Source organism: Uloborus diversus, chromosome 9 (assembly GCF_026930045.1).
Source record: "Uloborus diversus isolate 005 chromosome 9, Udiv.v.3.1, whole genome shotgun sequence".
NCBI classification, from domain to species: Eukaryota; Metazoa; Arthropoda; class Arachnida; order Araneae; family Uloboridae; genus Uloborus; species Uloborus diversus.
The window spans coordinates 96,971,439-96,997,909 of NC_072739.1; the positions used below are offsets into that span (position 1 = coordinate 96,971,439).

A 26,471-nucleotide genomic window follows, 5' to 3' on the forward strand; every position below is an offset into this window, starting at 1 on the left:
TTGATTTGAAATAAGCAGTAATTTATGAATCATATTTTATTTTCATAATTTTATTATAAATTATATATAGACATTAAATTATATTCCTAAAGTCTTAGGTTAAAATTTTCTAATCACAAAAGAAAAGCCCATAGTTTATCGGTACCGGTGTTTCTAGTTATTAAGTTACTCGATAGAGGTTGCGACTAAAATCAAATTTTCTCCATACGTAGTGTAACTAGCGGCATCTATTGAGCATTTCTATCACTAAATTATTTATTTGTCTGTAACACCAGAACTACTATTTTGTAGCAATCAAGTGTGTTAATTAATACTTTCCCTTAGCAGTTAGAGCCGCTATATAGATAGGCCGACGCATCAGCTTAAGTTTAGCCATTTTGGATCGGATTTTTCATTGTTGCGGAGCTAGGGTGACCACAGCAAAGTTTCGTGTTCCGCCAAATTTGCCATAAATAATATTTTATTTAATAAACAACTCAAGTGTGCAACTAATAATCGCACTCAGTGAACAATCACCAAACGCGATAGCTTGCCAGAAAAGACAACCACTCAAACATGCTCTCCGATCCTAAGCTGATGCACCGGCTCGTATATATAGGGGCCTAAGCAGTGTTCTCGACTCAGTCTATTCATCTTGTGATGGGCTGATCGAGTCAGGTGAAATAAGCAAATATAAAATTACAATTTTAGTGATATCCACTGTTTTTACTCCCTTTTACATAGTAAAGGAAGTATTGTGCTCGCGAAAAATTTTTCCCCAAATATCGACCTAAATTTCCATTTTGCTCACCCCCGAATGAATGTTGAGTTGTTTCTTTGGCTCGACGGCACGAGCATATGTACCTAAGAGAAGTTTTATCGCTAACTTCGCGATATATCGCCAATTCGGCAAAAAAATCGAATCTGGTTTCACTCTGGCGCTATTGGCGATATTTAGAAAATTAACCATTGAATCACGTTAAAATTGTCGATACTGGGCAAGTTAATCTTTGTAAAAAGCTTTTTTGCTTTGGTTCGCGACACACTAGGAGTGTAAATATTTCAAGTGTTTCCTGGCTTACTCCAAGGCACTATTATAATTAAATTGCCGTAAAAGGAAATCATGCGATGCATAAAATCAGTTTGTTTAAATTATTATTAGGTGTTTCTAAAGTTTTGTTGAAGGTTACATAAAATGCAGTGACAAAGAAGAAAAAAATTATGAAAGAAGGCCTAATGTATCTGAAAAATATTGTTGAAAACAAAAATCAAAAGGTCAAAAATAAATAAATTCAAGAAATAGGTGAGGAGTGGAAACAGAGAGTATAGTGCGACAACAACAATTTATTTGGTGTTTCGATACTTCCAAAGTTATCAAACCTTTAAAATATCAAGCCAACGTCTGTGAACAATCTTTATCTCGACATATTAAAACAAAAGACGTCAAAGAAATTGAAATTCTGTCTGTGGCTGGTCTGCGTCCAGGAAACTCAATAATACCTAGATCCTTGGAATTATGCCCAAAATTACTTTGAGCCCCAAGGGTTTGCACCTGTTTTTTATTATTATTTTTTTTAATTTATCGAGTTATTTTTTTTAGCAATCACGATTGCTTATTGCTTTCATTTGACTGTTTTTGGCGTCCTATCATTTTATTTTCCCACCTCCACCCTCCGCACCATCACCGTCGACCTGCTCCTTACGATGCTGCTGCTCTAGCGAAAACCGTCTCCAGGTTGCATCCATGTCCTACACACACGCGCATACATACACAACTACACACACACGCACACACACACACATACACCTACACACATATACAAACACATACACACACAAACACATACACACACGCATCATACAGGCGCCTACACATACACACAACTACTCACACATTCATGCCTGCACACAGACACAAACAGATATGCCTACACACACATACACATACCCCCCCCCCCCGCACACATACATTCATGCACACAACTACCCACACACTTATGCCAGCACACATGCCTGCACACACATACACATACCCCCCACACACAAACACATACGCCTACATACACACACTCGTGATTGCGAAAAGCATAATTTGAATTCAAGATGTCAAAATTCAAATTATTATTATTATTATTATTTTGTAATTAATTTTCAAGCTAAAATATCCATTAAATTGCCTATTTAAGGGATGAAAGATTTCCCACACCCCTAAACATTTGATGTCACTCGAAAGAGATTTTTATCTGCATCAAACAAAACATCGCTTTTTCAAACTTTATTCGCAACTCCAAAGAACTATAGGGGGCACTGAAGTCACTGTCTAATGGCGGACTTAAAAACTAAAACAAACGCACATGGTAATGAAGAAAATGCTAAAAGTGTTGTGATTTTTGTTCGTACGTATGATTTTTTCGCTTTATTCTTTTTAAATTAATTTTCAAAGTCTTGTGGATATTCTGGCCCACGTAGAAAGAAATGAGAATTCAAGAAGCATTACTAAACGTCAAAGATTAATGCAAACTACGTAGTTCGTAGTTCTAAGCAGCTATTTCCGCGATGTTGAATTCGATATTTATCAATTCTTGATAAAACTAAATAATAATTGTGGCCTGACAAGAATAACAATTAATGCTAGAAAATTCAATATGACATTACAAATTGTTATCGAAAGAAGATGATACTTTTTTGCCTTGCTTGGCTAGCGCTTATTGTTTTCCATTTGTAGCTGAGTTATTTCTCTCGAATTCCCAAATCGGTTAATTTAAAAATTTTCTGTTTCGATTTTTCTAATTTCTGAGTTACGATTTAATTGTGTCATGTTATGCAAATCATCAACAAAATTCTCACGGATATATGGTAGTAGTTTTCTTTTCAGTTGATTGACCATTTTTTCTTTTCACTTATCGAATTCTGTAATCTTACTACCATTTTATTCCACTCATGATAAAAATTAAAAATGGTTTAACTAACATGGGCGGAATCTCGCCAAGGATACTTAGCTCGCACAATACTAAAACTATAACCCTTAACAAATTTGGCGAAACCTTTCAGCTGAGAATAAAAGCAACAAAATAAATTCTTTCTCGGTTATTCATTTTGTTCTACGATAATATATTCAAGAAAATATTTTGCATACTGTCCATTCCAACTAAATGCTTCTGTAAAATATGGTAAGTTTAATTAATTTAAGATTAAAAAAAAACCCATATTCTTACAAATTCATACAAAACAATAAATTTCTTACCTTGTATAACGTTATCCAAGTTTGTTAATCCAGAATTTTCGCTTTCACCAATTATTAAGGAAATAATGAAAACTAACATTATTTTGAGAAGCTCGAGAATACTACTAAGGGACGAATTAATTTCTGTAGCTGAAAGCAAACTAAGACACATCGATTGCGTTAATAAATACTCAGAACAAACTGCCTGTGTTTACGTCAACAGACACACGCGTGGAACGCAACGTGGCAAAGTTTTAGTTTCATCGGCAGTTTTGTAAATCACCGCAAGGTAGCGTATTCGAGCGCTGGAGTTCCGAATTGAATAGAGCAGCAGATATAAGGGTTTGTATTTCAGCGAAAAGTCCTAGGCTGAACTCAATTCAAGAACGGATCTAAAGAGCAAAATCCATTACTAGAGACTACGAATCTAAAAGCGTACAAAGCTGTCGTTTTGCAATTCACAGGATCCCCTTAGCAGCTATGCAAGTTGGTAGTCATAGGGAAAAAAATAATAATTAAAATTAATAAGCTCATTAAAATAAGTATATCATATTAAAAAATCGTTTTTTCCCTTGTCGCCAAAAATATTTTTTAAATTAATTAATGTACTTTCCAAATTAAATGAAAACGATAAAATGTCAACTTAAAAGAATAATTTTCATTGTCAAAAAATAAAAAAGAAGAAAATCATATTCGCATATCTTTATGTAGAAACATAATGGACTCCGAGTTCATCCGCCGAAAACTGAATACATAAGCTAAAACTTCAGAGTGAAAACAAAAACAAGTCAAATTAACAATAATTATTTCACAATTAAAACCATGGCTGCAGCGTCGGAGTCAATCTCATTTTGGGATAAAAGAGTCAGATTCGGCAGCCGAAGGTATTTAATTCAAAGACTCGGAGTTGGAATTCGTCATTTCCCTTAGAGCTGCCAATGTTTGCGGAGTCGGACTTATTTTGAGATAAAAGAGTCGGAGTCGAATATCCAAGAGTCGGAGTGAATTATTTTTCCTCTGTGTATAAATTTTTGCCAAAGCTACGAAGTCAGAGTCGAAGTTGGGGAGTCAGAGTCCGACTAATTGTCGGACACAGGAGTCGGAGTCAGGAGTTTGTCGTCAAGAGCTATTCCCAACAAAATTTGTTTGAAGTAAATCCACTTTCAAGTGCGAAATCTACATTGACTTTCAGTTTCCCCATAGGCACTAATGTTAAGGGATTTGAACTGTTCAAAATTGAACGGAAAATTGTTGAAATCAAAATGATATTTTATATACATGTTTTTAATCAAAAGCTTTTTTTCCTACAAAGTTTGTTTGAGGCAAATTCGCCTCTAATTTCGGAATTTCTTTGAATTTCCCCGTAGGCTCCCCGAAGGTTAAGTTTTTGTGAACTGTTCAAAATTGAACGAAAAATAGTTCGAATCAAAAAAGGAAATGTAGGAATGAGGTATCCTCGCCGTGATCTTTTGAACAAAAAAAAAATTGTTCGAATCGGACTATTCACTCAAAAGTTAGAAGGAGGGGACCATTGAGCTTAACACTAAAAGAGGAGAGCGAACTAATCGGTCCGTTTTTTGTCCAAGCGAGTATGGCAAAAGAATCGCACTTTTAACATTTAAACTCAAGTTTTATCATGTAAAGCCTTTTGCCGTGCATTTTTCAAATCCTTAATATGTTCAAATCGTTGTGGCAAAAGAAGCGGTCTTTTGCCATTAAACAACATGTTTTATAATACAATTGGTTTTGCCAAACTCGCTCGAAATTCAGACCGTGAGCCTCAGTGTAGAAGAATGGGAAGTTCTCTCTCCTCTTAGTGTTATAGCTCAATGGAGGGGACAGACAGACCGACAGCCATTTTTCCCCATCTCAAAAGCCTACTTTAAAATTTTTAATTTTTCGATATTTATTTAATTTTTTTTTCGCGATATTTTCAAGATGCATTAAGCCTTCTTTTATGCTTTTTTCTTCTTTCTTTGACTTTTGCAAGGTAAGTAGACTAAAAAAAAACCTACAACCTTGGGCGAATTAATGGAATCAAGTTGGAAATTTTCAATTTTCGAATTTTTTAGGTTGTTCAATCTTTGTTTGTAACAGCTGTTTAGCCTACAGTTGATTAGGAACTATTATCTCACGTGTTTTTGTCATAAATATTGGGTTTTGTTTAAAAGATGTAAGTTTCTACATATTTTTGCTTTTTTTCCTCAATCCAGTCACTTTATATCTTTTTGTTAGCCATAGATATTTCTCCAGGGAGGAGGCAGGCCCTTGTGACATTGAGTGAAAATCAGATTGCATAATAAAAGAACAAATGATTAGTGCTTTGCTAAAAGCATGGTTAGAAATCAAGAATTCGAAGAAAAGTGCAAAACTCTAGTTCACTCTATGCCCAGTAGAGTGAAAATGGTGTTGGACAAAAAGGGGTGGGGGGGGGGGGGCATATTAAGTGGTGATTTTTATTTTATAATTAAGTGATGTAAATAAAGGTGATTTTGTAATAAAAATGGCTTGATTCCATTGGTTTTCGCAAGGGTGAATCTCGTAATGTTGAAAACATGCGTGATACTTTTGCGTGTAATACCTGAACCACCTTGGCGACAGCAACGATTGTTTTTTTATATCAAAGTGTGAACCAGTCCAACAATAAAAACGTTATTTACTACATCAAAAAAGTTAAAATTTTTTATGAAAAAATATGATATGGAACCATATTATGATGGAAAAACAATCTAGAAGAGGTATAAAACGTATAACTAAAATTTGGGCAAAAAATATACAGTACTTTTTATGATATGCTAAAATATCAATTTCTCTTCTTTTTGACGGACCGTATAATGTTTTCAAAGTGAAACAATGGATGTTGATTTCCATATAAAGAAGGAGGAAAAGGGGTCAACACAAAAATGTAACCCCATTAATATTTGCATTATTGCACAAGAGTTATTTTTCCGTCACACGTCTGAATGGAGATGGGGAGGGCGTGTGACCTGGACGGGGGGGAAATAGGATGTATGAGGCCGAGTAAGGCATCAGACTTCAATCGCATTAATCTATAAAATGTATTGACATTATAAAATTGACCAACTCAGCTCCCAGCAATTCCTAATTGCAGATAAACTTACGGCAACTCTTCTGTTTCTGAAAAAAAGGAAACAAGTGATCCAGACACAACACTCAAGGGCTCTGTATGGCTTGACCACGAAAAGAAGGTGGATGACGTAGGAGCAAAAACATCATTTGTATCATTTGTAATAGGTTGTTGAGCAATCACGATTGCTTATTGCTTTCATTTGACTGTTTTTGACGTTCCTTTGATTTTTCCCACTAGCACCCTCCGCAGCATCAACGTCGACCGGCTCCTCACGATGCTGCACCTCTAGCGAAAACCGTCTCCAGGTTTCGTCAATATCCCACACTTACACGCATACATGCACGCACCTACACACATATACATATATACACCTACACATACATACACCTACACATACATACACCTACACACATACACAAACACATACACACACCTACACACATACACAAACACATACACACACCTACACACTCACATACACACAACTACCCACACACTCATGCCTGCGCACAGACACAAACACATATGCCTACACACACATACACATACCCCCCACACACACTTACACACATGCCTACGCACACATACATACCTCAGGCACACAAACACACACGCTTACATTTACACACACACTCGTGATTGCGAAAAACATAATTTGAATTCAAGATGACAAAATTCAAACTTTTTTTTTTTTTTTTTTTGTTATTATTTTGAAATAGATAGGATTAGCGAGACCACATGCCTCTTGCTAGTCGGGGCTTTCTGGCAGATTCTACCTATTACAAATGATGTTTCGCTTCAAGGTCATATGCCTTCTTTTCGTGGTCAAACTTTAGATATAATTTTGGGAAGGTTACAAGAAGTGAGAGTCCGTAGCTGAGAAGGTTACAAGAAGTGAGAGTCCGTAACTGCAACAGCACCGGATTCGGGGACCAAAACCAACTCCTGGGGCCTTGTTTTTTAACATTATTGATGATCCTAGTACAGTAGTTCATGTACATGTAAGAACTTTTCAAACACATATTCAGGCATGGCTAATGCATAGAGGTAATGCGAAGTTCAAAGGCATGAAGATTTCGAGCAAGTTGAGAAACTCATGGAGGTATACTGTATACCCCCGTAAAATATTTTTTAAATGATCAAACCGTTCTTTTTTTTCGATGGTTTTGCTTCACATCTTTTTTTCTCTTATTTTTCGGCGTAAAACTACGTAAGTATGTGACTTACTCCTATGAGCTCTATGTTCGAAAATATTTTCACGTTTCAAAAAGAATTGAAAAAACATTGGAAGCCTCGTATGTTGCATACTCAGAGTCGCATCCCAGATTTTCAGTGAAAAACCTTTCTGTACTGTTCCGCACCGTTCAACTGACATTCACATACAGTGGCTCCCAAAAGTGTTCGTACACCTACGACTTTCAATGAAATAGGACTCTAGCCATTAGTTAGAATTAATATTTCGGAATAGGAATTTAATTATAAGATCCATGATCATTTTTCAATAAAACTACATAAAATTTTTTAATCAAAATTTAAAACCTAATTTTTTAAAAATCAAAAACCAAAATGTGCCGGAAATTTTATCTCACAAAAGTCTTCGTACACTTTAAAAAATGTCTATATATTATTGAATAATCTAACTTTTTATTAAGTTATTGTTTAGTAGAATATCATACAGTATCAACAACACCTTTTAAACGTCTGGGAATAGATTTTATTCTTTTTACTTCCTTTTACAAAAAAGGAAGTATTGTATTCACGAAAAAATTTTCACTCAAAAATCGCCCTTAATTTCCATTTTGCTCACCCCCAAATGAATGTTGAGTTTTTTTTTCGATTCGACCACATGCGGAAAAGTGCCTAAGAATGTATAGACACGCGAAATATCCATTTTGACCATCACCGAGGTAATTACAACGACTTTTCTCGTGACGTCTGTATGTATGTGTGTATGTGCGTATGTATCTCGCATAACTCAAAAATGGTATGTCCTAGAAAGTTGAAATTTGGTACATAGACTCGTAGTGGGGCCTAGTTGTGCACCTCCCCTTTTGGTTGCTTTCGGATGTTCCTAAGGGGGTCTTTTGCACCTTTTTGGGGGGAAATCATTGTTAATTTCGATGTAAACTCAAGTTTCGTTATAATTTGTCGGACACTTGGCGATATATCGCCAGTCTTTTGGTCGCCAAGTTTTGTCGCCAACTTGGCGACAAATTTGGCGGAGTTTTTTTTTTTTTTTTTTTTTTTGGTTTCAATTTGGCCATTGTTGGTGATATTTAGAGAATAAATATTGAATCACATTAAAATAGCGAATAATGGGGAAATGACATTAAATTGGAGTAAAAGGAAGTCATGTGATGCACACATCAGCTCGTTTCTTTCTTTTTTTGCGTAATTTCTGAGTAAGTGCTCAACTACACTTCGAGTTTTACTGTTTCTAGCTCTATTTTCGTTTCAAAGCCGTATTTTCGTAATCTAGTCTCCAGATATCTCTAAATATGTGACATTAAGTTTAAATCTGGAGATTGAAGGGATATTTTCTAAACTTTAGGACAATTTTTGAGGCACTAGACGCAAACGTTGAAAACCGTGTGTTTCTTATCGTTATCTTGATAAAAAAAACAAAGTTGTTTTCGATAACCAAATTTTTGGCTAAGAGTTTAAAATTGGTTTTTAAAATATTTAAATGAACAGCATTATTCATTATTTTATCAAAAAATTCCAAACTATCAAGTCCTGATGCTGATATGCACCCTCACACTAGAACACCTTCACAGTTCTGATTGACTGGTCAAACTCAGTTCCTAAGATTAAATTCCTAATATTTTCTTCTATTCACAATTATACGACAATTTAATCAAAAATGATGGATTTTTCTTCATCTGTAAGTAAGACGTAATGCCAAAACATTTTGAGCTTATTTATCATTGATTTTGCGACGAAAAACGTTAAGCTTTCTGTTTTTCGCACGACCAAGAAAATTTCTGCGGGAAGAGGTCCTATTTAATCTAGCTAATCAGAGAATTTGGAGAATAATTTTAGGTGAAAGTTAAATGTAAAAAGTTTCATTTAACTCTGCAGAAACCTTTACAACACTCAAATATGTATTTTGCATAATTTTTTTAATTGTAAATGTGCGATCACACTTTGTCAACTTTACCGGTTGACCTTTTCTTACCTTGTTTTCGGACCAGTTCTTATATTTGAAGCATTTTATCAAGCACTTTACTATAGAATGGAATAAATTAACTAATTTAGAGACCTTTCAAACCAATTTACCGCTACTGCGAGGAAAAAATTCAAATTTCGAATAGTGCTTGTGGTTTTTTACGAATACCAGCTATTTTAAAGTAATAAACGCAATATTAGGGAATAAATTAACAAAAAATTAAAGCCAAATGACTTTTAAGGGTCCACACAATGCAAAAATAATAAAAAAACGACATATGATAATTTTAATTATGAATTTATTCGGAAATATTTGAGTGTACGATGACTTTTGTGGCGTATTATTTCTCTGTCTCTTCGTTTTTTGACCCATTTCAAAAAGAAAATCCATCAATATTTCGAAAAAACTACAGGATTTTATTTAGAATGACGTAGGAATGATGTGAAAAAATATTAAACTTCATATTCGAATTCAGTTTCGCGTTATTTTGGTTTTACTAAAAAATTTCAAAGTGTACGAAGACTTTTGGGAGCCACTGTATATAATTGAGATTGAAAAATGAACAAACGCATTCTTACAATATACACTGTAAGAAAATTCCGAAACGTCACAGATTACATGAAATACACTGCCAGCTTAGTCAATTCCAGCCGAGGACTGCAGTTTCATGCTTATAATTCTATATTAGCTACCAGTTTGTTTGGCACTCTTGGCTTCCTTAAAAGTTTTCCACCTCCAGCTCAGCCACTTCCTAAGCCGGGTTGATGAGTGCTAATAAACAAGAAACTGCAGTCTTCGGCTGGAATTGACTGAGCTGGCGGTGTATTTCATGTATTTCTGCTGTAACCCTGGCTATAGGGCGGTAACTTACTGAATGTCACAGAATAGTTTCGGGTAACGTTCCGGGATTTCACTGGTTTTCACTCATTCCTGTGAAAATCAAGTATCTTTGTCCATATCCATCTTTTATCCAGCCGCATATCTGGACGGGCCAACAGGTGTCCCTCCCCCCCCCCCGTGCACGCCCCTCTGTAGCATTACCGATTTCTATTAATAACCGAGCTGGAGGCAGCTGTCTTCTCATTGAAGCCGAGAATACCTTCAAACTAGTTAATTGACTATTTCAGGCTAATGAACCCATAACAAAGTCGAAACTGCAGGCTCTGGATGTCACAATCGGGCTGTTGGTACATTTCTTGTAGTTTTTACATTGCCCTAATTTATGAGCGGTAATTTACAGCATGTTTAATCAACATACCAACATTATATATATATATATATATGTATATATATATATATATATATATATATATATATATATATATATATATATATATATATATATATATATATATATATATATATATATATATATGTGTGTGTGTGTGTGTGTGTGTATATATATATATAATTAAGAATTTCTGTTTTGTAGATCTGCCTACTGTTGTACTGATTATTAATACTGATGACTTGAAGGTTTTTCAACTATTTTAGAGCGTTAAGAATGCAATGCTGTTAAAATTTAACAACATTTACTTTCTAAGCATTCCCTCCTTTCTTCCTTAAATAAGTACAAAATTAGTTTGAAAACTCCAGAATTTAGACATTTTTTAGCCACAACCCGTTTTCTAAGGATTCTACCACCAGTTTCCAAAATTTAGAACAACAGTATTCAAACTTATTTTAGACAAAAATTCGCAGCTACATCTTTGTTGCAAAACATTTGCTACATTTTGGCAAAATTTAGCAACTTAATGTAGTGAACTAAGGTGTAAATTTAGTCCTAAATGCAGCGACTACTTTGAGACGGAGGAAAAAGTGTGATATTTGCATCTTCAGAGCTCGAATACGCTACCTTGCGGTCATTAACAAGACTACCGAAAAGGTAAAACATTCCATTCTGCTTGTTTTCTTTGAGGTAAATTACAGGCTTCAGACAGTTTATGGTGTAATGTAATTTCAGAAGAATAGAAAAGAAAGCTTCTCACAAACACGATGAAAAAATACTGTCATTCACTAAGCATCAAAGCTCGTTATAAGTTACCGCATTTGTTTGTTTTACCTTTTTCATCTGCCATTAGACAGTGGTTGCAGCGCCCCCTGTAGTTTATTGGAGTTGTGAATAGCACAACTTTAAACCAATTTACAGAATTAAATTTTCATGCAGTTTGGAAATGGAATACTTGCTTTCTCAGTTCAATTTCCAACCGTCAATCAATAAGCTACTTATTTATTTTATTAATTAATTAATTTTATTTCAATTTATTTATTTATTTATTTATTTATTTATTTGACATAAACAGCTCAAGTTTTATAGGTTGTTTCATGAATAAAGTTCAGTAAAACTGTAAAAGACACGTTATTCTTCCTCCTAGGCTCTGGTAGCTTGTAAGCTATACAAGGCCATGGCGCAAGAAGCAGCGCAAGATGATATGGAAGCCGATGTATGTGCAGAAATGAGAAATAATGCAAGGTAATTTTTTATGTTAAAATTTCAAAAATGGACAATCTAAACCAAAAAATAAATAGAATTGTTAGATTGACTATATCAGCCGCAAACGAATGAACTGAAATTTTTAATGACATGCAAAAATAATAAAATAGTGGAAGAAAGGAAGGAAGAATTGCCTGTTTTTTTTCTCTTTATTTTCACTTTTTTCCAGCGAAAAATAATAAATAAAGGCATTGAAAATAAAATAGTAAAGGAAAAAAAAACATGATCGAAAATTGGTAGTTATTTTAAAAACCTTGTTTCAATTCATTACAAGGATTTTTTTTTTTTTTTGGTTACAGGTTTAAGGGGAACCGTGGATGTAATTAAAGAAATCCATGACAGAACGTTGTTCTTAAAACACGCTCCCTTAATACTAAATGCCTACCGCAATTGCCTCTAAAAGTATACTTCCGCCAAAAGTCTCACCGTCCAAAGACTCATTTCTCGTACTATACTGAAACACATTTTTAAAAAATACTTTCCTTCCTCATATCTTGGACTAACTTTTGCCTTATTTTACATTATAATATTAAGAATTGATTACTTTTTCAATTAATTAACATTCCACTTGTCAACAAATGACTTTTTTCAAATAATGTCCTTCTCAATAGCTGAACTGCAATCTGCTTTAGGATAATTTCAAACGTTTTGGTACTGAAAACTTGATGAGAGCACCCCGAGATACAGAGGTTTATTTGTAAGTAAACGCAAGGACGCTCGGCTCTAGTAGTGTAAAACGTGTAAAGTAGAACGCTCTTCTTTCTTACAAATAATTATTATCATTATCTATTTATTTGTTTTATTGTTACCCTTTAACAACTTTATATTTGCGTGTACACGAATGCATAAATGTTATGAAGAATAAAGTCCCCCCCCCCACTTTGTTATAAATTAAGCCTTAATCGACAGTACACATTACGTATAAGTACCCATAATTGTTCTACTTTTGTGCATTGCTTCTATAGTAACTATGTCTCTTTTCAGAGAATTCGAAAACCTCGCTCTGGACCTGCTGGATTACTGCTACAGGTCCGACGTCCACATCACCCTCCAACTTCTGACCTACGAACTTCAGAACTGGAGCAAGCACACGTGTCTTGGCATTGCAGTGGCTGCCAAGCACAGTGCTTTCCTAGCGCACACTGCTTCGCAGATGCTCGTAGCCGATCTCTGGATGGGTGGACTCAGGACGCGGAAGCACACCAATCTCAAGGTAAGGTTTGATCCCAAAACGTAATCAAAGTCTTAAAGACATAGAATGACATACCATCCATACAGTGACATCATGACATAAACCTGAATTTAAGGTTATTTTAAATGACAAAATATGAAACCCTTAATTTAACAAGTGCAATGTCAGAGGGAAAAGAATTTCACAAATTAACAAAAACTTTTCAAGTAAGCATACTTAAAGAGGACATAGAAGTATTGAAAGTTATATAGTTATAATAAGATGGTTCATTTTTGACCTACGAACTTCAAAACTGGAGCAAGCACAAGTGTCTTGACATTGCAGTGCAAGCACAGTGCTTTCCTGGCGAGCAGTCTATTTTTGGATGAGTGGACTCAGGACGCGAAAACACACCAAACTCAAGGTATGGTTTGCTTCCAAAAGGTACTTGCATGATCATAATGACATACCATCCATACACTGACATATCCATGACATAAACCTGAATTTAGGATTATTTTGGAATGACAAAATATGAAATCCTTAATTTAACAATTAGAATGCCAGGAAAGGGAAAGAATTGCACAAACTAGTAAAAAAAATTTCAAGTAAGCTTAGTAAGAGGACATAGAAGTATTAAAAGGTATATAAGTATTCTTAGGTGATTGATTTCTGACCTACAAATTTCAGAACTGGAGGAAGCACACGTGTCTTGGCATTGTAGTTGCTGCCAAGCACAGTGCTTTCCTAGCACACACTGCTTCGTAGATGTTCCGTAGATTGAAAGTTACATAACTATAATAAGGCTGAAAATTTTTCTTCAAAATTGCATAGTAAATACAATCGAACTGTTATTGAGGCAGAGTGAAAATTAGTGCACATTTTAGTGTGCAATAATTTTGTTCGCATAAGCCACATAACGTATCTTTGAAGTTTCAATGAAATCTGTTCAGGAGGACCGAAACTATAAGCATCGGAGCACTATCAGTTATATTTTAACCGCTCTGTGCGGTTCTGTTTGCAAGCGTCCTTTTGTACTGTTCAGCTCCGACAAGTTCAGTTATGGCCTTGAACAAATCCATTGACTAAAAGAGCTCATGAGTAAAGGAAACGTGGTACAGCCATTGGAGATCGAAGACCTTTAACACCCGAAGGAAGGGGACTGATTTGGCTCCCTTATTTTTACAGGGTACGGCTATTAACATTTCCCCCAACCCCATTTTAGTCGCCTATTACGACATGCATGGGGATACATTGGGATATTTCTTGCCCCTTGGTTACCACATGATCACCTTTGGGGCAACCCGGTCACCACACGGGTAGGTGTCACTGAAAATTTGGTGTCGAGAAGAACTTTGACCTTCTCAGAAATTTGTTCTAAAGTGAAGACTTTGAACCTAAAACTTTGGAAGACTCCTCCGACTCACTTCTGGTACAATATGCAGTCCCCAGGTGGTGCCCTTTCCATCAAGACAGAATCTTCCTAACAACAATCAGCAGGCTTGCAAGTGGGCACATTAAGTGCCTTTCTTTTCATTTAGGTGAAAAAGTTTTTGAGGCCTGTACAAAATGTAGATTGGTACAGGCATCTCCCCAGACCATCTTTTGAATTGTGCGGGACTGGACAGAGGGGACATTTACACCAGTCCTCTCCTGGTTTATGATTTTTTAGGGACTTTTGGGCTCATGGACCTGGTCTAACCTGCGGCTAGATCGGAAGAATAAGTCATCATCATCATCACAAGTCCATTTCTTTCAAGGGAGAGCAATCAGTAAGAAGAGGCATTGTTAGCCTTGGTTGGACTATCATTGCAACTCTTTTATTAGCGAGAAAATCTTGTACCGCTTGCTAATAGTATATATCTATATAGCGGCTCTAGTTAGGTATAGTAATATTGTTCGCCAAATGTCTGCCAATACACAGTCAACTAAAGCCGCAAGTTCCCAAGCCGTTTTTTCTCACCTCAACTATTTCAACTAATGGAATCCTTGAATCGGTCTGGCAGCCGAACTCAACTTGCCAGAGATGGAAAGTAATGCTATGAGGAAACATAATATTAGAATGTCCCTATTACAGTGCGTCCCAAATAAGGCTGGGCCGGCAGACAACATGCGCGCTACGAATGATGTATTCATAAAGCTTTTAACACCACCTGTAATAAAGCTTAGTACTCATTATTAATTCTATTGGGTGCATTGAAGGCAGTGATCTTTTGTAAAGGTGCAGGAGTCTTAACCGAAGGGTCCCGTCTTCGACGCCAACTGGACGAAAATCCTCCGTGTTCATTAATGGCCATTGGGACATGTTAAATATGTCGCGGCCCCATTCAACCGGTAAAAGCACAAATACTGGTAGTTACGGGGGCTCTGGAGTGTGATAAATGTTGGGTACATTAAATGAGCAATTAATATCGGTAATATAATGCACGGTTATACGCGGGAGGTTAGGAATGAAACACTTGGAGCTTGCATGTAGCCTGTCGGTCCGGCCAGAAGTGGGACGAACTGTAATTAACATTTTAGGATTTGGGACAACGTTAAAGGCCAAGAGTTCTGGAGGGTTGACACAATAAACACCCTCACATTGCGAACGACAGTGGTTTAAACGAAGAGGTGCACAAGAGTCCCTTTACTTTTTTTATTTTTACGCTAGCGTCCCCCTCTTTTTGAAATTTTAACATAAAAGCTTCTTCACTGTTTGATTTTATTAACTTATACTTTTATTTGCAAATATTCCTTCACCATCCTTTTTCTAGGACTACACCACGAAGTATGGCCCGATTGACCTCTGATGTTAGAGAAAGTTAGGGGCTCCCTACTTTTTGTTTGGGGATTTTCTTTTTCTTTTTCTTTTTTTACATTCTGCACATTGAAAAAAGACTCACGAATGCTATAAATAATTCTTCCGAAAGTGACCCAATAGAATTCAAATTAAATTTTAGTCTCTCCCCATCCCACTCCACTAATTTAGAAGTTCTGTACATAAGTATATTTATGTACAACCGCAGTGCAATTCCACAATTAGTTGTTGAATCAGATTACTGGATTAGCATAAAAGCGTAATGGATTTTCCAGTTTAATTCCGGTAAGGTATTTATGCAGCATGTATTTTTTCTTACTTGGATCTTTCTTTCAAAAAGAAATCTGAAAAAAGAACCTTTAGAAACAGAAACTGGATTTTTTAAGGATTTTTGCCCCCCCCCCCCCCTCTCGGAAAATTCTGAGAGGAAGCTCAATCTTCCCGAGAGGGAAGATTCTTTTTCCACTAGCAAATTTTACTCCTACAAAAAAAAAAAAAAATGTGATTCTATGCGCATACAAAAATAACAAAAGCTACTTTATAAAGAACCCTTTTTAAAATTATTTTTTAGGTTCTTTTAGGTTTGCTTTTTCCTGTAACAATTATATATTTGGAGTTTCGCAGTCGAGAAGAACTTCAACTAATGCCGCAGACTGAAGAAGAGCACAATCTAGAAATGGCGGAGTTGGATGATGAAGTCGAATGTTCCGGAGAAAAGGAAAAAATGGTTCGGCAAACGCCTAGGCCTCACAGAGAACAATACGATGTAAGTTTTTTTTTTACCATGTTTCTTTGTTTGAATTAGACTTCCTTAATTCTTCGGATAGTGAAACCCTTTTTAATGTCCTGTTTCTTTCGTGAATCCGTGCTTTTTCTCCCTCTTTTCATTATTACAATTATTATTTTATTTTATTTTATTCACTTACTGATTTTGTTCAATAGTTACAATCGAAATATAACCAGATGCGGTGAACCCCAGAGGGGGGGGGGGAGAAGGGAAACCTGTTGGCCAGGGCCCGAGCCTGAAGGGGGCCCGAGATTTTCAAAGTGAAGGGTGAAATATATTAGAGACGTAAGGGTAAAAAAATATGGAGAGTGCCCAATAAGAGTCATTTGTAACGGACCCCAAAATTTAAGTTTCGTAGCATTTACAGCGATTCAAGTATTTGGGCATTTATTGATTTGTGCCATATTTTCTTAAATACACTCCTGTTTGTGAAAATTGCAACACCATGAAGGAAGCATCATAGATGAATGAAATTTAATACACAGTTGAGTGGTAATGGTACAAATAAATGATTACGTTTTCAAACCAAACAAACAATAAAATGAGATAGAAATTAGTATTTTGTGTGGCTACCACGTGCCGCAGTAAGAGCTGCTACTCGACTCGGCATGAAGTGAAACAAATATTGAATATCTGCCTGCGGAAAAGTATTCCATATTGTTCGTATGCGCGACCAAAGTTCGTCTGTCGAAGTAACAGAACGAGGATCACGAGCGAGACGCCGCACAACGAAATCCCACACATGTTCAACCGGTGACATATCCGGGGAATATGCAGGCCAAGGGAGAAGCTGTACCTGCTGCGAATCAGGGTAGAATTAGACAGTCCAGGCAACATGTGGACGGGCATTATCCTGCTGGAATACAGCCCGTGGCAATCCTTGCAAAAAAGGAATAGCTTGGGGTGTAAAACTTCGTTTATGTATCGGATACTGTTCAAATTGCCCACAATTCGTAGCAATTGTGATCGTCCATGATATGCTATGGCACCCCAGACCATAACTCCGGGTGTTCGTCCACTGTGGCATTCGATAATGCATTCCGGAATTAGCCGTTCATCGGCATAGTGCCTCACACGAATTCGGCCATCATAGTGCCACAAATTGAAGCGGGATTCGTCAGAAAAGACGACCTGCTGCCAATCAGCACGCCAGTTTCTATGCACATTGGCCCATTGTAGCCGCAGGCGCCGATGGTTTTGCGTGAGAGGAATGCTGTATAAAGGAATCCTTGCGCGCAGCCCACGCTGCAGCAGCCGTCTCCGAATTGATAAAGCACGCAATGAAACACCTGTTGCTGCTGATCACTGTGCTGCCGTCCGTCCACAGCTGTGCGATCCGTCAGCGCCATACGCACCAAGTATCTGTAGTCACGAGCTGACATCACATTTCGGGGTCCCCTCCCGGATTTACGAGCTGTCCGACCCTCGTCCGTCTACTGCTTCCAAATACGCATGATTGTGCTGTTGTTACGCTGCACACGAATGGCTACTGCACGATAAGACAATCCAGATTCACGAAGGCCCACGATTCTGCCCCGTTCAAACTCCGAAATTTGCTCAAATTTCGCTTTCTTTCGTCGAAGAGGCATAGTAAAGATTCAGTTAAGGTTTACTCTAGCATATAACCACCGATAATCATACTACTACAGCCGTCTATTTATATTCGATTCGATCCGCCAATCAGAGGGCGCTGCTCAGCATACGCATGCGCTACCGGACTGCAATTCTAATCATTTTCATATCATGCCCTATTTTACATTTCCTGCAATTTTCAGCTCACTCGCGTAAGTCTTTCGTGGTGTTGCAATTTTCACAAACAGGAGTGAACAATATACATGTATGCAGGGTGATTTTAAATTCTTGAGCAAATTTTTAAAAGGTGTTGGAGGGGAGGATAAGAAGTAAGAATCATAAGGAACATATGGCTACAAACACAATGCTGACGCGCTACATGCACGCAAAGTCAGAAACTGATGGATGCAAAACTGGTCACAAATTTACTACACAAAGACAATTTTACATAATACTTTAGGTTTTTAGAAAGTTTTAAAGCGATTGATGAAATTTGCAGCCAGCAGCTGTAATACATGCGTCGCAATCACAAATCACTCTCTGTTGCAATAACGAGACTTTGAGAAAATTTCGTCTGCCGCTGCGCCTTTGTTGCGATGTGTGTATTAAATACTACTACAGACCGTAACTTTTAACAAGTGTTGTAAATATTTCTTAAAAACTAAAATGTTGGATAAAATCATCTTTATGCAACAAATTTCTGACCTGTTTTGCATTCATCAGTATCTGGCTTTGTGTGCATGAAGCGCGTCAGCGACCATAGGTTCCTTATGATTCTTTGCTTCTTATCCTCCTCTCTCACACCCCAAGAGCTTGGATTTTTGCCCAAGAGCTTGGATTCACTCTGTAGGCATACATGTATATAAGCGTATATACTCATGTATACATACATGTACTGGTGTATACACATAAATGTAGGTATATACGTATATACAGGTATATAATCGTGTTTACACGTATACATACGTATATACTCGTTGTTCATTATGTATATATACGTCAGTAGACACGTACCCAGAGATACACTGGATGTATCCACGAATTAACTCCTGTATACCCGAATATGTATGTATGTACCCTTGTATGTGTGTATATACGTTTACTATACAGGTATATACTCAGGTATGCGCCTGTATACTCAAGATACAATGCATACGCGTATATGATGTTCATTTATTCGCGTATATACACGTGACAGGTACATACACGTCACACGTATGTACACGTCACACGTATATATTCTTGTAGACACGTATACACTCCTGTAGGTAATCACGTATACATGCTTATATACTTGTGTATACACGTATATACTTGAGTAGGCACGTGCATGCATATATCTGATGCATACATGTATCTACTCATCGACTTACTTTTGAGATCTGTTATGTAAACGTGTTTACACAAGTTTACATAACAGATATATACAAATATTAGTGTTATTTATAACGGTTTGGCATCTATTTTTAACTGTGACCACTTTACCCCATGCTATGATCCCTTCCCCCCACCCCATGGGATAAAGTGGTCATAAATATATGGAGGGGAAAAGTGCTATAAAACTACTAAAATCATTTTTTTTCCCTAAAATTCAATGTTCCGTGTTCTTTAATATTGCAATGTAAAACAATAACAAAAAAAGTTGAAATGTTTAAAGAATTTATTGTATTTATTATTCACCGCGCGCGCGAAGCTGAAAACCTGCGATTTTATGACCACTTCACCCCACCAGGCCCTATATGTTCACCTAAATGTTGAAAATCCTATTTCGTACTCATATGTAATTGCAAATGGTAAAAGACACAGTAAAATTGACTACGGAAACTTTGAAGCGGAAACATCATTTCGTCTCCTCAGAGCAACACTAATAAGACATCTATTTCCAGGAATAACACTAAGATATCCTACTTTTGCTCTGAGGCGACGATTTGGTATAAAGGAATTGGAGTCGGTAGCTTTAAAATTCCAGGAATCGGAGGTGGTCATTTTTCCTCCAAGTCTGCAACCCTCCGAGGGCCTGGAGTCGGACTAATTTTGAGTTTAAAGAGTAGGAGTCAGAGTTGTGATGCTTTAAATTGCCATCATTCGGATGTGGAATCGGTCAGCTTCCCTAACGTCATTTGTATGAAAATAATTTGACATTGGAACCAGCAAAGATCAGTTAAGAAAAGCGAAAGAAACATCAGATTTCCCACAACAACTCACCCTATTTAGAGTCATTTGGGGTTGGGTAAAAAGAAACAAAATATCAATGCTTGAACTTTAATCCATCTCTTTTCTTGTGGATGAATACCTAGTATTGTTGAATGACAATAGATGACACCACTAAACATGAATATAAACGTTGTACCTGTTGACGCGCATTTTCCGATAAGACATTTTCCCCCGAATTTTAGCTTTTGCAATTATTTTGGCACACGTTTACCTGAATGTTCGTTTTCATTTGCCCTTTTGTATTATTTACCGCCTTAAATGGTGCTTGACTGCGTATAATATAAAAAAGAATTTATCCATTGTTGATTAAATATTTCAGTGGTGAATCAGGAGAGGGTGGCATAGGGGATGGCGTGTCATTTTTATTTTTTCGCTTTACTGGAGCGTCTCACCAGTTTTAAAAATTTTCACCCAATCGTCACCTCCTCCGCAATATTATATCATTAACTTATATTCGTATCTCTGTAAGCATCTCCCCTTCCTCTCCGCCCTCCCTCACATGCACACACGCAGACCGTTTTTTCCAGGACTACAACACAAAACTATTTTTTGACAAATCTTATTGAATAGAATAAACTGGAACTTTAGCTAGTGGAAAATTTAAACGAAAAGAAGGCCGATTCACCTCAAAACCAGTTCAAACCAAATTAGTTTTACCTGTGAATGTATTGACTCTACTGCTAGTTTAAAAAATCTGGTGTGGACTCTACACTGCTTCTTTTTACGTCTATTAAATGATTGGTTTTTAATAATAGAATGGTTCAGTGTACTCATGTATGAGCGTTAGAAGCAACACTTTTTAAAGGGATAACTTTTTAAACACTTTTCCTGCACACATAAAAGTGAGCAGGTAAACGTAGAGAGTTTGATTTCCAAATGCAAAGAAAGATGATGTTGTAATAAGCGTCTGTGATCTTGAATTGCATAAAGCTGTATGAACTTCAACAACAACTTCTTGAACAAAAATACAATACAATTGTGGTGCCTTAAAGTAAGTAAGAAAACACTTTAAATAATTACGCCACTAGTTTGTCGCGAACCGATGGAAAAACTTTATACGCAGTTTCCTTTTCTAAATACCGACAGTTTTCACAAGATTCAATGGATTGTTCGCTGAACATCGCCAAAAGCGCCAAATTAAAACCAGATTCGAAAAATGATTTTTTTCGCCAAATTTGTCACCAATTTGGTGATGTATTACTAAGTTGGTGTCAAATTATAACATCACTTCCGTCGGCATTGAAATTAACCCTGATTTACCGCAAAAAGATTAAAAGACCCCTTTTGGAACATCTGAATGCAACCAAAAATGGGGGTGCTCAACTAAACCTCACTCGGAATCTACATACAAAATTTCAGCCTTCTGCGGCATTTCGTTTAAGAGTTATGTGAGATACATACGTAGATACACAGGGTGTTCCCGTTTAGAATGCAAAAACCTCTATTTTCGCAACCGTTGGTCCTAGATGAATACTTCGAATTTTAAAACCAGATGCAGAGTTGAGATATTGAAAGTTTGAAGCGAAAAAAAAAATGAGTCGCAAAATACAAAATTTAACTTTTTATACGTGCCATAGGTCCCCTAACTTATATTTAGGGAAGTAATATCCAACAAAAAATATTTGTAACACAAAAAAACTTGTCATTTACGCAACCAAAACTCAACGAGATAAAAGAGTGCAAAGTTTTAGGGAACCATACAAAAGATGAAATTGGAACTTATTGCCATTTCAAAAGAATGACAGATTGTCGAAGGGAAAAACAAAGTACTCATATTTTGCATTGCTATTCAAAAATAAATGCAAATGTTACGCCATGATATGCAAAAACATACTACAAAAGCTCGTACAATTTGAAGGGGAAAAAAAAACAAAAACACTCTTTACGCACACCATATAATTTTAAACTCTTGTTAGCTGCTATATTTCCCCCAAAAAGTGTTATTGACAGCGAGGGCACAGTGTTTTAAGTAACGAAACCCTACGTATCATCTCTCGGCGAACTTTGTCGCACTAATATCAAACTTTTTGGGTTGGCATTATTTTTCAATTGAAACTCTTTCTTTAAATATAAGTTAGGGGACTCAATTCCCGTATATAAATTTAATTTTATATTTTTTTGATCTTTTTTTTTCTTTGCTTCAAACTTTTAACGTCTTTTACACTTTGTATACGTCCATCCGTACACGCATACGCACGTACAGACGTCACGAGAAAATTCATAACTAACTCGGGGATCGTCAAAGGTTATTTCTACCGTCTATGCGTTCTTAGGACCATCTGCACGGGCGGGGCCGAATAAAAATTTATGCAGAAACTTGAAGTAAAATTTTTTTAAGATTAAAAAAAACGAAAATAAAATTGTTCACCAATTGTTATTCAAACGAAAAAAGAAAAAAATCGTGAAAGTTACAGACCGTGAAACGTCTTTTGTCTCTACTGTAATTTTTTTTTAATGTATTGAGCTAGTTTTCGTACGAAACGTTGCATTTATGTCCTACAATATTTTTTCTGAAATAAAATGATTAACAGTTCGTAATTTTTGAACTGAAAAACTTGCAACCATCTTTTCTTCTCTTCTGTAGTCTTACGTCAGTATTCGATCTGGAAGCGTCTGCAACTCGAGCACAAGGGTGAACAAGATTGAAAACGGAAAAGTTTTCCCTTTTGAAGTGAGCTTGGACAGCGACAAACACCGCATGAAGAACAAGCAGAAACCTCTGAAGCTAGGAAAGAAGATATACGAGTTCTACGGAGCTCCAATCACCAAGTTTTGGGGACACACGGTAATAACAGAATTAAAAAAAAAAAAAAATACTAAGCACTTTTCATAACGCACTCAAAATGATAAAATAAATTTTCTCGGTCAGAAAGGACATTTTCAGTATTCGTGTAGTTTCCAATTATTCCAACAAAATGACACCACAAATGAAGAAAAGTGCGACTCAAGTCATGTAGAGAATTTCTTATTAGATAATAAGAAATTCTCTTTATAAAAGCTTTATATCATAAATTTGAGTGTTGAAGCATGCATATTTTTTTTAACGGGAAAGTTTGGTTTGAAATGACTTGAGTCGCAGTTTTCTTCGTTTGTGGTGTCATTTTCTTGGAATAATTGAAAACTACAGGAATACTGAAACTGTCCTTTCTGACCGAAAAAAAATATTTTATCCTTTTGAAAAATTCTGTTATTTTATTATTTTTAGTGTAAATGTATTTCAGAAGTAGAATAATCTTACCATCACGAAACACGTCACCCTAAGTTTTCATATAAATGCTCCATACTAAAAGAAAACGAATCCTACATACGTGTCTAAAACTTTAAGCAATTAGGCCTAAAAATTTATTCTTGTTCCTCTCTAAGATATATTTGTGTGCTAAATTATTAGAAACATTTATACATAAAAAGGTTTCAAACCATTTTTTTGTGTATCACAGCATACAAGTTACTCTCGATAAAGATCTTAATATGTCTCTTTCCTTTGCCCCGTAATCATTATCGATTATGGGCATAGATGAGGATTAAAACCCTAAGAAAGCAATGATATTGAATACATTTCATGCTTGCTTCAGAGAAGCCTTGATTCAAAATTTTCATTATGATTGCTAGTAACATTATTGTTGCAAGGCAACAAAATTTGTAACAATGGGTTTTATATTTAACTATTTAATTGGGAAATTACATGAAATTTGCTGTTTTGCATCCTAACCGAAATAATTATTTTATTTTAGAATTTTCATTTTTCAGCGTTAAGTTGTACCTTGGGATTAAGCAAATCATTTAGTGAAATCCAGAAGTCTCTAAGTGGTCTAGATGTTGAGATAAAAAGGAAAATCATGCCTCAGATTACTCCGTGACAATCAGGCCAAGTATAATAAAAATGCTTAAAATTTTTGGATTTCAAACACATTACCTCTACTCTATGTACACAAACAATACACCGACAACCCGGTTATGCCATTCAGAGACTGTCGTTTCGTCCTTGTTATGGACTCATCAGTTTGGAATAGACAACAACCGAGCTGGAAGCAGATGTCCTCTGGAAGTCTGATACTAAGCCGGCTTAAGTCGGTAACTTACTAAAAATACCATGCTTTGCCATCAATGTTTGAGTTGAATCGCACCATTGCTGCAGTCACTCATCTGGCGTGCTAATTCTACATTAGCTACCAGTTTGTTTGGCTCTCTTGGCTCCCTTAAGAGGTTTTCCACCTCCAGCTCAGTTACATCCTATTCCGGGCTGATGAGTGTGCTAAAAAGCACGAAACTGCAGTAATCGGATGGAATTACTGAGCTGGCGATGCATTTTATGTATTTCTGCCTTGGCCGTGGCTTAGGACGGTAACTAAATGCAAAATACGACAAAAAGAATTGAATAAACAATGTTATTTAAAAATACCTTTCATTTCCAGATGGCTTATGCAGTTTTCCTCGTGTTCTTCACTCATGTGGTTTTGGTGCGAATGCACAAACAAATGTCTTGGCAAGAAGCTTATGTAACGTCCTATATTTGTACTTTGGGGCTGGAGAAAATTAGAGAAGTAAGTTCATTTTCTGATCTCACCGAGATTTTTGACATTCTTAATGTATTCGAAATTCTTAATGTATTGACATTTTGTTTTCTGTTTAAAATGTTTAAATGCATCTGAGCTATAAATTAGTAAAAAATGCATTCAACACTGGAACTTTATCTACTGAAAAAAGAGATAGACGGAGATTATAATTTAAGTCCCGATTTCAAAATGCTTTAATTTGAAAACTTTTTGTCAGAATGATTTAAAGCCAGAACAGTAGCGCAGTGAGGCCATGAGAATTTGTTTGGCAGAGGAGCAAGAAATACAGGGTGCGGCAGTATTTGGTTATTTGAAGGGTCAATCAAACAAAAGACATTATAGGTATCATTTTAAACATTTATTCTCCACATGTTACAAACATGGAAATTTACATGGAACTGCTTTGAAAATTGTATCGAGCAAGTGTCGCCCTTTCTTAGTGATGCACTGGGTGACCCGATTTCTGAAGTTTCGGTCAACTCTTTCTGACATAGCGATGGCTATGTTCAGGATTTATCGGCTAATCTTGCCCCAGTACTCCGGAATGTGTCAACCCACATCACAATTGATTGCCTTCCAGGAACATGAGCTTGGGCGGCAATCTTGAAGTGTGTGCGGAAAACTCGCTGAGCGAACATTTGAAAAGTAAGTCTATACGGCAAATGTACGCTGTTCATTTTACCAACTCATCCTTACATAAATAATAGCTGATGATCGAGTTACCCACGTGTTTCAACAATGAAACTCGTGCCAAGGCATGATAATTTGATAATATGTTTTTGTATTTAACATGCAGGGAATGGCTTTATTGTGACAAGGCTGAACTCGATCCGTTAACTTACTGTTTTACTGTAAGACGGTCAATTCAGGGGAATGAAGAAACTTAAAGCTATTTACTGTAGTTTAGGGTTAATCCACTGGTGTTAGGGTTAAAATTTCAACTAGCAAAATATCACCAAACAGGCAATTTCTTAGTTCAAATCTAGAAGAGTAGAAGCAGTTTTCACCCGTCATATCTTGACGGGTGACTTTCTAGTTCTTAGTAACAAAAGGCGGTGAGAATAAACTTCCCATACTACCCGTTCGCATAAGATCAATTGTCCCCTCTTACAACCATTTCTTACATCGTAGCGGCGACTGCAAATAAAGCCCTGGTTTCCTAGAAGCGAAAGCGCCAATCTCCGGCGTCGCTTCTCGTCGAGGGGAAAAGTTGATTCTTCTGCGCATGCGCTCCCGAGCAAAACCGCCGTCGCGAATCGCCACGCCGGAATCAACTTGACTTTGATTTCAGCGTCAAGCGTGAGACCAACGCCATTTAAACTTTCTCTTTTATCGCATTAGAAAAAGTGAAAACATTATTAATGATTGATTTTTCACTTAGAATTCCACCCAAGTCATTTATTATTTCCTTAATGAAA

The 26,471-nt window shown here is 36.4% G+C and overlaps 1 protein-coding gene across 1 annotated transcript in view; it reads left to right on the forward strand.

Annotated features, from left to right (window-relative positions):
• Positions 1–26,471, forward strand: part of LOC129229933 (transient receptor potential cation channel trpm-like) — a 766,163-nt gene that overhangs the window by 717,334 nt on the left and 22,358 nt on the right. Inside the window, exons 15-19 of the mRNA XM_054864315.1 lie at positions 11,838–11,935; positions 12,941–13,169; positions 16,499–16,693; positions 23,085–23,285; positions 24,913–25,041. Coding sequence (XP_054720290.1) covers positions 11,838–11,935; positions 12,941–13,169; positions 16,499–16,693; positions 23,085–23,285; positions 24,913–25,041 — 852 coding nt within the window. The remainder of the gene's footprint in view (positions 1–11,837; positions 11,936–12,940; positions 13,170–16,498; positions 16,694–23,084; positions 23,286–24,912; positions 25,042–26,471) is intronic.